At 32.2% G+C, this 16477-nt stretch overlaps 1 protein-coding gene across 1 annotated transcript in view; it reads right to left on the minus strand.

Moving 5' to 3' along the window:
* The window catches only part of LOC100645994, a 60765-nt gene that overhangs the window by 3850 nt on the left and 40438 nt on the right, over positions 1-16477 (minus strand). Inside the window, exons 2-4 of the mRNA XM_003397579.4 lie at positions 10060-10265; positions 3225-3360; positions 464-597 (exon numbers count right to left, since the gene is read on the minus strand). Coding sequence (XP_003397627.1) covers positions 464-597; positions 3225-3360; positions 10060-10265 — 476 coding nt within the window. The remainder of the gene's footprint in view (positions 1-463; positions 598-3224; positions 3361-10059; positions 10266-16477) is intronic.

The raw sequence follows: 16477 nt of genomic DNA on the forward strand, positions 1-16477 counted from the left end.
TATATAGGAATAATCAGCACACAATTCCTTTAATTTTGGAGCTTCTATTATTAGGATAATGTAAAAATTACTTTAGAAATCATTTGTAATAATTTCACATTTCAATATTTTTCCTCTTAACAAATAGTCGTTTACTTTAACTTCCTTAGATTTATTAATTTATTATTTTATCAATACATTTGGGTTTATTAATTTTTAATAATATTAATTTTTAAAAGTAACATTTAATATTATTTAATATTATTGGCTATTGAATACTGAACTGAATTATAAATCTGTTTGTTGTTTCAAAGCGAAGCTTTTTTTTACTGAACAGTAGGTTTGATTGAAAGCAGATCAATAAAATTCATTGAAGAGAATGAAATATAGCAGACAAGAGCAGTAACATATTGATTCGAGTTACAACGACAACTTATCGGAAGCGCCAAACATCTCTTGAAAGTTTTTACATCTATCAACCTACCGGTACCCCATTGACAGTCCACGTCACATTTGCCGGAGGGTTTCCCGAAGGAACAGTGCAGTTTGCACGCACAGTATCTCCTACTGCATACCGCACCTTCTCGACTCTTACTTGAGGTTCGCCATTCGGGAGGTCTGAAATCCATTGAACTTTTAAATAACGGAACAAGATTTCGACTTACCAGGTGATAATTAATTTCACATTGGTCGATTTTTAATTTTATTTTAACATTAGTCGATTACTGGATTTCTTTATACGTTTTATATCATTATAATTATTGTATTTATTAATTATTATATTTTAGTATATAAAGTCATTTATATATTAACGCGTAGAACTGTATAATAATGTATAATTTATGTAGTAAATAATGTATAATTATTTCACTTAAAGATGCTTTTTTGTATAAAGATGAAAGATTTTCGTGTATTTGTATTAGAATAATTTATGATAATTCTTTACTTTGAGATGGAAGGACTAATATATTATGAAGAGTAGGTTACGAAGGGGAAGAGAAGTTCAGTTTTATTAATGACTTTATACTTATAGCTCCAGTACGAGCATAGAAGAGATATGCAACAAAAGATCAAACCTTTGTGGATTTTAAAGAGTTATATTTTGTTCGTTACAACGAATTTAATTGAAAATAAAAGAAACTGAATTAATTGTTATTTCATGTAATTCTCTTAAAACTTTGAATCATCGATCGAAATTTTCATTAAAAAGTCGTATTTCGAATTATCACAACTCTTTTAATATCTCTTACTAACGTGACGATATCCATTATTAATTATATATTATCCGACCATCACCCGATGCCACGTCATTCAATTTGATTTATCGTCATTAATATATTTCAAGAATATATATAGGTAGTGGCGACGCGCCATTGTTGGATGAGGTGGACGCTACCTTTTCACCTCGTGGTATCCTGTGGTAAGATATTCTGTATACATAACACGTCATGTACATCTCGAGGGATCATTATGCTGTCCACAGAAGGCAGTCAATTTCCTTGTAGCGGTAGCTGTCAAAGAATTGTCTCACTTCTGGGCTTGAATGACTTCCGCCTGGTAGCTAATCCTCTGTGTCCCGCGATCCTTTCTGTATCACTCTCAAGGACACGATCGCTGAAGATTACCATTTTGAACTTGTTTGGTAATGTTGTGAATGCGGGACGATCATCCCGTCTCGTGAGAATGGAGAAAAGGAAGAAAAGCAAGAGACTGTCTGAGGGATACAAGGCAAGATTCGAAGGCTCGATCCAGTATCGAGCTTTTACGAGCGATCCGTGATCGGAAAGGAGAGGCAATCACCTCGTCTCTTCAAAGAAGAATTGCTACCGTGATTGTGGCATCGTTAAGTCGATGTTCAACGAGAATACGAGACGGTGGGAACGAGACCCCGATATTCTATCCTTTACCTGCTTGTCTCCACTTCATTTTGTTTTTTCATTCCTTTTTCTATGTTTCGTTGCTCTACCCTTTCGAATCACGTATTAATTTGTCGCTATGGTTATGATTATTCTGCTCATCGCGTAGAGCGTAATCAACGGCCATAATGAAAAGTGCCATGATGCGAGTTGAAGACGCACAGTGTGAATCGATGAAAAAATAATGGGTCACGAAACGGTTGCCGACTTATTACTGATATTCGAGTATTCATTCAATGTATTCATTGAAAGTTAATAGTGCATATTAAAAGGTCAATCCGGAGGAACTAGGTGAGACGATATTGAATGGAAGTAAGGTTATGTTTATCAGGAGTGAGCTGTTAATTAACAGTAACTCGGTTAAGAGAGACGTGAAAGATAAATGATGGAATGAAAGAAGCCTGTTCGGTGATTTAATGAGACCCACTGTGGTCTCTCTTCTCTTGCTCGTGTGTTTTGTTTCGTTGAGTTTGACGTCGTCGTTTATTTTAATAATCCTACGGTTTGTTTAATTCCGTGTAGATAGAAAATTTTATATTTGTAAAATATTTGTTATAAAATAAAAATTGGTAAACAAGGAAAGGGGTATACTTCATAGATTAATTTTGTTAATTGTATGTGCGATCGAAATAATAATAATAATGGATTAATTTATTTAGTTAATTCTAAGATAAAATAGCCATGAAGATGAAAACTAATAGACGAACACAAAACGTTTAATGCTCTAACTATCTTAACCCGTAGGAAACAATGATTTATATATATAATTCGTATCCTAAGGAGAATTTCATCTTGCAGGTTTTTTTTTAGGAATATTAAGTCAGCGCTAATGTTATAGTGTTATACAGTTTCTTAATGTTTCAATGAACAAATTATCCCCTTTGACTGTATTGCTTATATCATGCAGCTAAATATGTAGATATCGGAAGTTGTTAATGTCTTTTCGTGGTTTTAGTGTGAATAGATCTTTGCTTACGAAATGACTTGATTATGAGTTTGCATACTAACGAAGAATGAAAATATCGCATATCGTAGTCTGCATGCACTTCTTCTCTTTCAACCAAAAGAAGCGATGTATGCTAATTTCAAATTAACTTGCATATGTTACGAGCAAAACATCATATTTAGACAACTCGTGTTTCGTACTTAGACAAATTGCGTTTTAAATCAGCAAGAATCTGAGCTATTTAATTCTTCTAAACTGTAGATGTATATGTCAAATTTAATTAGCACTTAACGCAAGTAGATGCAATAACTATTTGTTATAATATTAGTTTCTATGTCTCGGCCGTTCTTCGTATGAATCGAAAATAAAATTGCGATACTTACTAGCCACATGCATGTAAGCAAGGTCTACCAAAGTAGTGAATGATGGAGAATCGCCAGAAACCTCGCAGAGATATTTCCCAGTGTAGTTTGGCTGCAGATCCCTTAAAACTACACGATGATCATCACTTTTATTTAGCTGCAAAGTACCAGTAAAAATCTATTAATCACACCTGAAACAGGATATCAATTAGCTGCAATTGAAGTTAAAGAACGAAAACAAAAATATAGTTAAATAAACGAAAAAAAAGAAATATGATGAAAATCTTCAAAACAAAACGTATTTTCTATATCTTGAAAATTTAGTGATGGGATGGTAGTCGGCATCAATATCAATCGTGATAGTTAGTTTCATATTTGTTACAGATGTCGATAAAATACTCCTGTAAATATGTTTTCATCATGATGCGACAACAAATATCAGGGATTTTCCACGCATTCGATGCATTTCGATTAAACATAAATCTTGAAACGTTGTGTGCATCTATCTGTAATATAGAATAATTGTTTTATGTCGGCATAACTTATTCGAATAAAATTCGATATCGATAGTTGTACGATAAGATAAACGCATATTTTTCTGCGAACGTCATCGTAATCGAATTTGGGACGATGTAATTAAATTAAAATTGAGAAATCGCTCCAATATGAAGCCGGCCGGTTCATGCTACTGTGACTCGATACAGTTCGAGTAAATTCAGCGGCGATGATTACAGGAAGGTCTGAACTGCGAACGGAGCGCGTACCATTTATTGCAAATCGATCGCATTTACTCGTTCCCTTTGACATCCTCGCACATTCGCCCGTTTCTGACAAACAATACCTCACAACATCGATTAATTACATGTTGCCAGTGGCAGCATATAAATCACACAATCAATTTTCGTCGAGTGGTGTGAACACTCTCATGATCTAAGTTGCCAATCGACCGTACATATTCATCCAGCGAACACAATAACTTAACATATTTCTTCATACTTGAACGATAATCTAGATACGCGATAAGGTCGAGCTATGGAATTTTTTAATTTTGCAAAAATGCAAAGAGTATCGATATCCAATTTCTTGTAGTGTCTCGATACTTCGTGGCATTTTAATAGATAATTAAACACGCGGATAAACTTTTAAAAAATGTAATTTTAGTTTATTGTAGTATTGCTTTAGTTTATTAGTAGTTTATTGCTTTTTGGTGATAATTTTTATTGTATTTTTTTTTATACCTTCATGTTATGTAATATTTTAACGTGGTATATCGTTAGATAGATCTTTATGTATGAATACGTGTAATATGCAAAAATACATAAAATATGTATAAGAAATATGCACACGCATTATAATACTTAATAGGTAAAACTATTCTATATCTATAGTATATTCTATATCTATATATAGTAGGTTTCTATTCTATATATTTATATTTCTATATATAGTATAGTTTCTATTCTATATCTATATATAGTAGGTAAAAATATTCGTAATTATATATTACATTTTAATATACAGGAAACGTAATACAATACATAATACATTAACTTAGAATTATATTTCTTCGTGACTGAGATATAATCAGGTGGATCGATTACCAGCTCTAAGTAGAGGACAATTTCTTCCTTCTGTTTGAATTAATAATAATAATAAACGATATAAATGATAATATTTAAAATTAAGGCACTTGAATGTAAAATCTTGACCCTGGCTTAATCACAGAACCTTGAGTCTCAAAAGAGCAATTTTTAATATTCCTACAAATGTAGGAACTTTGCTGTTTTCTAACATCTTAATATCACTAATGTGACTTTGATGTACTATTTCAATTCTTGCAGACGTGTGAAAAAAGCAGAGAAGTAATCTCGTGGAAATAGCACGCCAGATTTCGCTCGGAGGTTAAGTATGGCTAGCTCGTTCGTAAGAACCTTATAGCGTTCCGATTTCTCAGCATACGCACGAATCGGGTGTATAATTTTCGTACTCTGAAAATATAACATCGCAGTGTATTGTTCATGCATTCGAAGAATTATGTGGAGAAGAAGAAAAACGGATTGCACGGAGAGAATTACGGATGAAACGTTTCGCTGGGAAATAAGTAGGGATCGATCGACTATATTCGATCGGAGTGCAGTCACGCATCGGTTCGGTTAGTTCATTGTACATACCATTTCACACCATGTCTCTCTCTGACTTCCATCGATTCGACAATTCGCTGCCGGCCACTACGCATAAATTCATCCTGGCTGACTGACAATTTTAATAATGTTACCGTTTGTGAAATACGAAGTGCCAGTGTCTGTTAACCCCATGTACACCCTATTCCCTTCGTTCTATTTGCTACTGTGTGTGCAATTGTACCTACAGTTGTACCTATGATTCCCTTAGGGAATACATTGCGACAAAAATGATGCAAACTATGTAATGGCCAATGAATTTACATGATGATTACGTGTTGAGTCGGTGTGAGTAGCTTGTGGAGAAAGCATTTCGAATGAAAGAATAATTTTCTAGCTGAGAAATTGATTTTAGTTGCGATACAAACAGGAGAGAAATAAATGATCGAACGGAATTATGTCTTCATCAGTCTTTCGTCTTTACTCGCATTTAAGTATGCAGCTACAGTATGTAATTTCAAGTTGGCTTGCGTTGAAGATGAATCTTGTGATGAACAATGTTGCTGATTTAGTTATCGTGTATAGATATCCTGTTTATGTGTAAGATGTATATATTTTTTGCATGTTATTATAAATAATAATCTTTATTCTATTCTTATTAATTTTATCTTTGATTCATATATTTAGATTTACGCTTTTTACAGGCTGTCAATCGGAAGGAAACGATATAAGGTATTACTATAATGATATTACGTGACGTTGAGCTGTTACGAATGAATGCTATTACCTTGTTACTCTATGTTTTATTGCGTGGTTATTATTGACTGATCGATGTGTTATATTAGGATCCGGTGTTTACTTGAAAGTAAAAGTTATAGACGATGTACTTGGGAACGCTGGATACAGTAGAAATTTTTTTAGGAAAAAGACGGAAGTGTCTGGAAGAAAATGTTGCCTGCTAAACAGGTTCCAGCGTTTAGTTTTCTATAAGATGTTCTGAAGATCTTAGGTATGCTAACATGCCATAAACGAGTTTTAGAAATTTTATTTTCCTTGTAACTTTAATATGAAAATAATAATATAATTTGTTAATTAAATTTTATACATATACATCAATAAGAAGTTCTCAAGTTATAAATACTAAGTATAATGCTAAAGAAATTCGATTTTAATTTTATTTTTGCAAGATTTTTCAAAAATACGATTTTTACCTAAAGCCGACTGTAGAAGCTTACTATGCTGAATTTTTAACCGGACTAGACCATAAAAGTCGGTATTACTAACTTATTCTCTCTCTTACAGATCAAAGGTGGCTAGAATCTTTTGGCGCATCGTGTAAGATTATAGCGCTATTCAATGGTAGACTTAGAACGAGGCTAAAAAGAAAAATATTCATTGCGATCACGATATCCATTGACCGAGAAAAAGAAAATTGCAAGGGTGAGGCTAACGTTACATCTAGCCTACTAATAAATTTTTATTACTTTTATTAGTGCTTTTAAACACTTTTTTCCCTCACTTTAAGTACATATTATCACATATGTTATATACTATGGATAAGAAACTTGTATAAATATAGCGAACAGAGTTCACGATATATAAGTATACACGTTATAAATATTAGTTTGAGAAGATTATTACGTTGTCGAATACAATTATTTCATCTGCAACGTACCATTTTGCACAATACAATTTTAACACTTTATACAACATTTGAATATATTTTACGAGATTTGTAAATTATTCATTATTGCAATATTCATGATTTGTCTATCAGTCACATTTCGATAAAGAAAGAATATACCTACATAAATTGAACTGCTTAATTATTATTAAATCATAATTATTAAAGTTTATAAAACATTATCAATTTGAGAATTGAGATTCTCCTGAAGTTTATAGATCAAGTTATATATATTGCTTTTTTAAAAGGGAGATCCAGGTAAATATTAAAACACAATATTACGTAACATTACATCACAGCTTATTCGTTTTATCTATTAGAAAGTAATTGATAATTAATAATTCTCGTATAAGATTATTTGTAGATCTAAATCTATCAAAAGAATATAAGAATATAAAACACTTTTATTTATAATAATCTTTCCTTTCACAAATATTTAATTCGACGAATACAAGTTAGGTTAAATCCAGTATTACACCAGTTTCCACCTAAAAACAGGGTGGGCATACATCAGCTTCAGAATTAATCTTGTCGAAAACAAAGTTTCCCGGCGAACATGTATCCGTATAAAAAAGAGGTCGTATCGAAATTTTTGTTGCTCCATATATTACTCCCCGTGAAGTGGTAGGTGTGTGTTACGATTTATCGATTCAAGGGGTTGTCCGTACTTTCCGCCGGTAAAATCTAATTGGAAAAGCATTGCGTGCATGAAAACGCTCCAGTGGTTAGTCGGTCGATCGTCCACGTTGGTTCGTGTACATGGAATTCGTGACGTCGCGTAAAGCCCTTAACAGATTTTTAACTTGCATCGAAGCGTTGATTTTGTGGCGTCCACTCGTTTCTTTTCTCTGATACGCGTTCCGCACTGCACGCAAACACCGTGTACTTTGTTTCGTATTGTACCACTCCTATATAGTTCCTAAATAGTTCTTAAATAGTTTTATGGGATCAAAGAAAGTTGTACTTTTTATGGAAGAAAGGTACTTTCGATACGGATTTCGTGACTTACTCGGATGACAGGATTGAATATAATTTTTCAGTGATTTGTAAAGGTAGCTCATTGTATAATTTTGAAGAAAAATGTTTATTTTATCATTCATCGCTAGTTTTGAAACTATGTTAACTCTTGCAGACTATCATAGGGCGAAAGTTCATTGTAACGTATGAAGATTAGAGGGAGAGAACATAATGTGTTACGTTTTCTATTTATTTTACAGAGAAAGTAATTTTGCGATCCGTTATGTTGTCCATTCATCTCATATCACCAAAATTGGGTTCCTTATTCTCTTAAAAATTAAAAGATACGAATAGATATTTAAATTTTACGTAATAAATAAATCAAATTAAAGTAGTACAATAATTTTAATTGTAGAATTGTTTTGTTGCTTCGATATATTTAAGAAGGGTCGATAAGAGAATTCAGAGGATTGTTTCAAGATTCTTTAAATTAATTAAACTGTCTAAAAGAACATGGTTTACACCCGGAAGCTTCGAACAATTCCAACTAATCAGGATTTCTTCCAGATCAGCCAGTCGTAGCAACGGTACATTCTGCTTGGTCACCAGTATTTGTGCACGCTTTTAGCAAATTAGAATGTGACTGACGAAATTTTAACGTTCTATCGATTGTCTGTGTACTAGAATGGAATATATGTTTTTGCATTTTCTTAAAAATACCGATCCCTTATTGATTTCCTTTTTTTCTTTGCTTTGAATTTTCAATGCTTAATATATAATAATGATTGATAATGATATCTTTTATGTTCTATCTTTATTTCTTAAAGTATTTGTAAGATAATAAACTAATTCAAATACTTATCTACTAATTTAGTTAGATGGTAATACAAGAAAGATATATATATATTTCGTATCTTCTCTGTTTCCTGTTCAAATGTTTAATTCCGGACAATTTCATCCATTAGAAAGCTCGCAGCAGTATAGAAAGTACAGAGCAATATATCTGTTTCGAAAGCATCTCTAATCAATGTTTCGAGTATTACCTTCACATAAATCGTTGCCACCCTCACTATTCACGGTACAGCACCGTAGACATAAAAAAATTAGTCAGTCAGATTTAGCAGTTAAAAAATAGTTCTTGAAAATCAAAAGCTAACGTTAAAACAAGAATTATTGTTATTTATATTAGTTTCACAGAATTCAAAATGATACTCAAATTATGTTTTACGTAATATATAGCAAATGTATTTTCCAGTCATTCAATGGCACCAAAATATTGAAGATATTTGTTCTGAAAAATTTTGATATGAAATTTATAAATTATTCTTTAATTATGTATGATATTTTAAAGACAGTTAAACATTGATAACGAAGATACTGCTGTGAAGAACATTTTGAATTAAAAACTATGGGTAACAAAATGTTAATTTGCCTGAAATAATTGGGAAGTTCATTAACAAAGCTAGGAAATGAAAATTTCGTTGATGTTCATGCCATGAAAAATACAGCGAATACAGAGTGTACATTTAATTACTTAAAAGATATGGTATATGTGCTCGTATATAGGTATGTAGTTTGTCAGGTACAACTATATAATAAAGTAGGACATGAATGGTACTAACAAACTTTCACGCTTAGCGAAACTTGGGGAAATATAATCCGAGAGACTCACTTCCGTTTCCTCGGTTCTCGACGATTGCACGTCAGGTGCGAATGTAAAACGTGATTCGCACAGGGTCGCCTTCCAACTTTTAATAAGTAAGAAATTCTGGGAGTGTTCCTAGCTCGAAATAACTCGACGACAATTCTCTGAGTAGCGTCCAGCAAATTACTGTTGCGAAATCTCAAAAACCGCCTTATTTAACCAACTTTAATTAGTGAAACAACCGATTATAAGCCATCGTTTAGATATTTTTCAAATCTTAACGTAAAAACAGTGAAATATTATAAACTTATTAAAACAGGAACAGAATAATTCATTTAAATAATGTAAATAAAATAATCGAAGGGAAAATATCATCTTTGATATTGTGCAATTTTATAAAAATATGATACTGAATATTATATGGATAGATCGTAAGACATAAATACTTACAATAACCTTATTACCCAATTCTCCAAAAGTACTTGTCGGTGGCAACTCTTTAGGAACGTATCGAAAAAATTCAGAACCTTTGTAGTACCATTTCATTACGTATAAAGTATCTGATTCTAAATCGTATTCGCAACTCATATTGACGGTCGTGCCAGCTGCTACAGCCAATGGAATATCGATAGATATATTCTTAAGTCCGCGTACACCTGAAAATAAAATAAAACGATATGATTGTTCCACTAACATTTATATACATATAGTAATATATGGTACAGTACGAAATTTGTTTCTGTATATTTTGATGCAAGAATTATATGATGCAGAAATTTCTTATGAAGATGATTTGCATGTAAAATGTTACGTTTTATGAAATTTTCTATAAAATAATATTTTAATCAGATTTAGAAGTTTTGTTTAATTTAATTCAGATTGACACAATTGTGTTTGTCTATTATTAGTCGTTTTAATATATTTGAATTCTCTTTCTATCTAGTTGCCATCTTTTTTCTACATCTTTCTATCTCTTCGCCCTATTTACTCTTTAGGATACATTCTCAAATTTTTTGTGAATTAAAAAGATCTAAATTTTAGTATTAAATTAACCACGTCGTAAATGTTATTATTTAGTAAAAAATCGAATATTTACTTTTTTAAACAAGTTTGTCAGATAAAGGAGCTCTCCTATAGAAATTGTAAACCTTCCTTTAAGGTATACAAAGTTAAGCGACAAGCATTTATCCTATAATAACTTAAACAGACAAGTACTTACGAAACTTTCTACGTAAGCTTAGCAACGTCAGCGTCGACGTTAGTCGCCCATGGGATTACATTCCCAAGAAAAGAATTGCGTGAAAAGGGTAGGAAAAAGTTTCGACATTGACATCGATTTTTAAATATCACTCTAGGGAACTATGCGGTTTTACTCGTTTTTCAGATGGTAATAATACGCGTTTTCAACTTTTGTCGCCTAATGTTTCCATATACGTAGAAGCATTTAAAACTTTCTATTGTGTTAAATCCTAATCACAGATAAGGCTTACTCTCGTGAAAGTTCCTCATTTTATCTTTAACTGTGTGAATTAAAATTTACATTTACCTGAAATGATAGTTTTCATGGGAAATATGAAACCATATTCGTTGTTATAGTATCATGATATTTACGAGAAATGATATGCTGTAAATATAAATGAGAGAAATAATTATGCCCCTGCGTTTGCTTTTTCCTTCAAAGGAAACATAATGTTTAATAGTTAAAATTGTATTTATGTGCTGTTGATATTTAAGATTATGTATTTTAATTTTTCTTGATTTCTAGTAAAGTGTTTTTACATTTTAAATTAAGGCTTTAGAACATCAATTATTTTAACATTTACAATTATATTCTTATGCATTCTGAAAGTAATAGACTAGAATTCCTGGATATTTTAAGCGTAAGTATTAATTAAGCATAATTTTAACCTTTTCATTCTCAAAATGATTACAAACATTTGTCTGTAATTTTTCCACCTAATACGATCATACGACAGATAAATGATTCCCATAAATATTTTATAATCAGGAACATATAAGGAAATAAAATAAAACCATGTCCATAATTACAATATATAATTGATTCTCAATAAAAGCAACATTCTCTTTTATAATTCTAAATATCTAACCATACAACTACGCCATCGCAACCAAAGGGTTGATATATTGACTGTCGTATGAAGTTCGATTTTATTCGAATCGAAATATTTTTTCTTAATTTCCTTATATTTATTGTGGTTTGAAAATTGGAAAATTTAAATAATTTTCAATCTAGAACTCAATTTTTCCATTATAATGAGAATAACTACTGATAAATAATTTTCTCATTTATTGCTTCTCCGAATTCAATTGAAACTTGTATATACGTATTTCCAGAATAACAAGATCGCTGCGGTAGAGATCCAAACGGTACATCTTATATTTATGATTAGACCTATAACAGAATGAATATGTGATGCAACCGCCTACGGTAATGTTTGTCTATTCACGATAAGAGGATGTGCTATATTCCGAGCTCACAGTTATCGCCAACGGGTTGAAAACTTTGTCCGTTTCGTCGGTGTTTCGGCTTAAGGGAGGAAAAAAATCTGTCGCAAGTTAAACGTCTAGCTCGTGGATTTGCGAGATCAGCACGCGATGAACGTGAGTGGCATTTGCGATGCCAGACTAACGTTCCAGCTTCGTCATTAATTAACCGTTTTTCATGGAAACGCGAAACTTGTTAATTATTCATGATACAACGTATACAGAGCCAGGATACTGCACGTGTAACGTAATTAGTTCCTAATTGATCTAATAAATAATTATAAAGGTACCACATTAAGAAGCATGATACACGTTTCTTATCCTTCTACATTTCTTTTCCAATCTTACTGTGTTTATTATAGTAAATTTATTATAATAATATATTGCAGTAGCATATTATATAAATTACGTTCTTAATAGGTACAAATGTTTCGTTTTACGAGAACGAATATTCTCACCTGTTGTGAATAGATATCATTTAGATTTACGGAATTATAGAATATCGTTTTCGTACATTGTCTAAAAATTCAGCGGTATCAGAACTAATTATAATAAAAAAGGTAATGGGAAAAATATCTAATTTCTACTAAATATTTAATCTAATATTTATGACTTCACCTCGTTTGGATAACAATCTACCAACGTTCAAATAATCGACCGTTTATTCGAATACATGTTCTATCATAGTTATCATAAAGCTTGGTGCGTTGGCAAAGGCTAATTAGAGTGTGTAATGGTTACATAGGTCTCGGAATTGTGCATACATAGATGATGATCGTGTAGAATCAGATCGTGTGTTTGACTGAAGACACAGCGGGAGACGCACACATTCACCCGGCAGATTGTTTCAGTGAGATTTAAATACCCGCTGGTCGCTAATCACCTCGCTAATCCTTAATTACTGCCCTAGCCCGATTGTTATTCGCATCACGGGTTCGTGGAACACGCACCTTCCATTTTTGGAAGATGAAACCTTCCCATAAATAACAGTACCCCGAGACAATGGCGTTGCATAAACTCGCTACCTATATATCAACTCTCTTGCCCTTAAATTATCGCTGGAATAATAGGGCAAGCGTAGCTAGATCCCAAAATCGTTTTCCTTCACGGCCACTTTGCTGCGTTCTTCGTCAAATTGCGCAGCCAAACGTTAAACACAGACCATTCGGGATTAGGTACACTACATTCTGTTATTTAGGTTTCGAAACCCTCCTAAAGAGTTACAGCTTATATAATTGAAGTAGGTTTCAAAGACGACAGATTTTGTATGCGATTACAACCATTTTTTTCGTTAGGAAGTGAACGCATCGAAAAATAGACCCATGATGTATATTGCTAATTTATAATTTATCTTTAAAATTGGTCATCTGCAATTTATCATTTTTATATGTATTATCATTCGCTAAATTTTTATTGTATCATAATATCGTATGCGAATTTTACCAAGATGTAGACGATACCTTACAAATCGATTTAATCGGTATATATTACATTATTCTGTAGTTCGTTCGTAAAATGAAAGTGATAGAATAATTAATTTATAAAGGTAATTTAAATTTTAGAAAAGCTTGAAAATATTATGCAAATCTGTTTGGAAGTTCAATGCAGATTATTCAACTGTAGTTAGGTTAATTTATTTCCATTTTAAAATTGGTATTTTACAAGACACCCGCGATACACATCTTTGTAGTATATTATTATATATAATTTTAAGTAAAGAAAATACTTCATTTATACTATTTTTAATAATAGCTAAATGTTATTAGTTGAACATACATTTAAACACTGTACTTATTTAAGAAAATAGTTTTTAAAAGAGCAATTTTTCAGTAGATGAAATTACATTCCCAAGCAACAAAAAAGATAATTTCCACACACCTCGCTGTGGGAATTGTTTCACTTCACAAAAGAGGGTGTGTCAATGCTATAATTAGATCGGTGCTATAATTAGCGAACGAAATCAGATTGCGTAAAGGAAATCAGATGCGGAAAGGAAATCAGATGCGTAAAGGAAATCATATTATACCTACGGATTTCTTATGTTAAAATTTAATTTGCGCTCTTAATTGGTATACAGTTAGCTGCGGCAATTTCTACAATCATACAGGGATTTATGTAGTATCTTTATTAACCACAAGACACAGTTGTCACACATTACGACAAATTACTTTTAAATGCTCGCTTATCTCCGAATGAAGATTTTGCAAATATTTTTAAGTATGCCCGTTGAATTTTAATTAGGCCTTAATTAGTTATATATTTCAGCGGCCATATGGCGTTGGTCCCTCTAAAAAGTCTTCAAAGCATTATGCATATCCTTGGTAAGATCCCTTACGGCCGCAAAGACGGAAAAGCCAAAGGCGTAAAGAGCTTGTACTTTGAAATGAGGTCCCTTTCTTCCTTCAGAACTCAACTAAATGAAACCCCATCCCTGATACACCGTCGGTTGTGGACCCTTTTATTGTTTTGTATAAAACCAGGAAAAAACGAGTGGAAGAGAATCTCGGGAAATATTTGTTATAAAGAAAATATCGTACCCGGAGCGGTCTATGCCATAATCTGCTTCAGCATCAAAAGAACACTGGAGTTACAGATGATAGTATGTATATTTACTGCTTTCATTTTATCAGGCATCTTGGTCTTGTATCCTTTCTATTTCAAAAGGATAATAGTGCTAGTTAACTGAAAGTTATAACGATCGGCAAATAAACAAATGATATATGGTTACATTTATGAGAAGATGAGGAATATTTCGCTTAAAAATTATTCGTTTTATTTTTTCAACGAAAGGTACTTGTAATTGAGCGAAAGATACTTGTAATGTTTCAACAAATATTTTAGAGTAAAATTAAGATAAGAAATCGCATACGTTAACAATGATCCTTTCATATTTCCTTTTCATCCTCCTAGATGTAAAAAGAAATGTTTTAACAATAATATATTTTATAGAAAAGATTCAATATGATCCAAGAAACGTAACAGAGTTCAATATGTAATAAAAGATAAGTTTTAAAATGTTGAGACGCATTTAAATACTTTTGTAATACACAAGAAGCAAGTTTAATAACGCTTAATAACGTCGAAACCCCTCTGATATGAATCCATGGAAAACTAGACATTAATTCTGACGATTGGTATCGATTCGGTGAAGAAAGTGGCTAGAAGGCGGCACGAGGCCGATCTTTTAATCCAACAGATGGAAGTGTTACGATCGACTTAGTATTGCTACGTATCCGGAACGGTGCCTTGGTCGTATTTAATTTCCAATGGAAATCGAGAATCTACCAGTCGAAGCGGGCTGGCTCAGTTAATATTGTAAGATTCAGAAGCGCTCGTTGAATCTTTAAAGTTTCGAACCCGTAGCGGGAGAGATGGCCAGCAATCGGAAGCAGAAAAAGGATTTCGCCGAGTCCAAAGCGATACGAACCCTCGAAATGGTCTTGAACTTTTATACGATGCTCGTAAAAAGTTTTATAATAAAATGTACACCGGAACAGACTATCGAGGATAAGTACCTGACGTCGTCTAGTCGCATATGAGTATTTTCAAACCGCGTCTATTTCCCGGATCATTTCGTGGTTTAACGTGGCACGTATCTTTGATGTATATCACGTACACCGAATAGCTTTTTTACGTTCGTTTTATACTAAAGCTTTCAAATTTATTGTATTTAATTGCTTTTAATCTTTTATCTCTATTCATTTCTTATGTTAGAGGAAACTCGGATACTTTTGTAGATATATAATAATAGCATGAGCTTGTACCGCGGAAGTTGAGAATATTTTATATTTGGAATAAATTTTGAAGCTATTTCAATCTCTAATTTATGATACAAGCTTCATATTTAAATATATTCAATAAAAGTATAACGTAAAAGAGAAATGAAATATCTCAATTGGCTCAAAAACATGGGCAATTGAAATAACTTGATTTTGTCTTCAATGTACAATATTATATACAATTATTTGATTGGTATCTGCATGTATAGGAAGGTGCTAATCTATAAACTTTATTATTAGAAGAAATAATGAAATGGAGAAAATAAAAACAAAGTCCATTCCATGCGATTATGTGCTTATATCCCTGATTATGAAGTACTTTAATATATTTCCGGTTTAACCGGATATTTGATTCTTTCTGCTGCTTTTATAACAGGCGTACAAAAATGTTTTAAAAACCAATTTAATGCTGATTTCAAGCAAATTTAGTGTACGTCCATTAAACGTGAATATCCAACGGTGCAGTGCGGTGCACGCTCGAAATACTTTCGAGATATTTTACATGTTATTAATATTCTTGTCCTCTAAAATTACTAATAATTTCATCAATTCTCTCTCTATATATAATTCTGCTTTGTAATATT

The sequence above is a fragment of the Bombus terrestris genome, chromosome 9 (genome assembly GCF_910591885.1).
Source record: "Bombus terrestris chromosome 9, iyBomTerr1.2, whole genome shotgun sequence".
In the NCBI taxonomy this organism is placed as follows: Eukaryota; Metazoa; Arthropoda; class Insecta; order Hymenoptera; family Apidae; genus Bombus; species Bombus terrestris.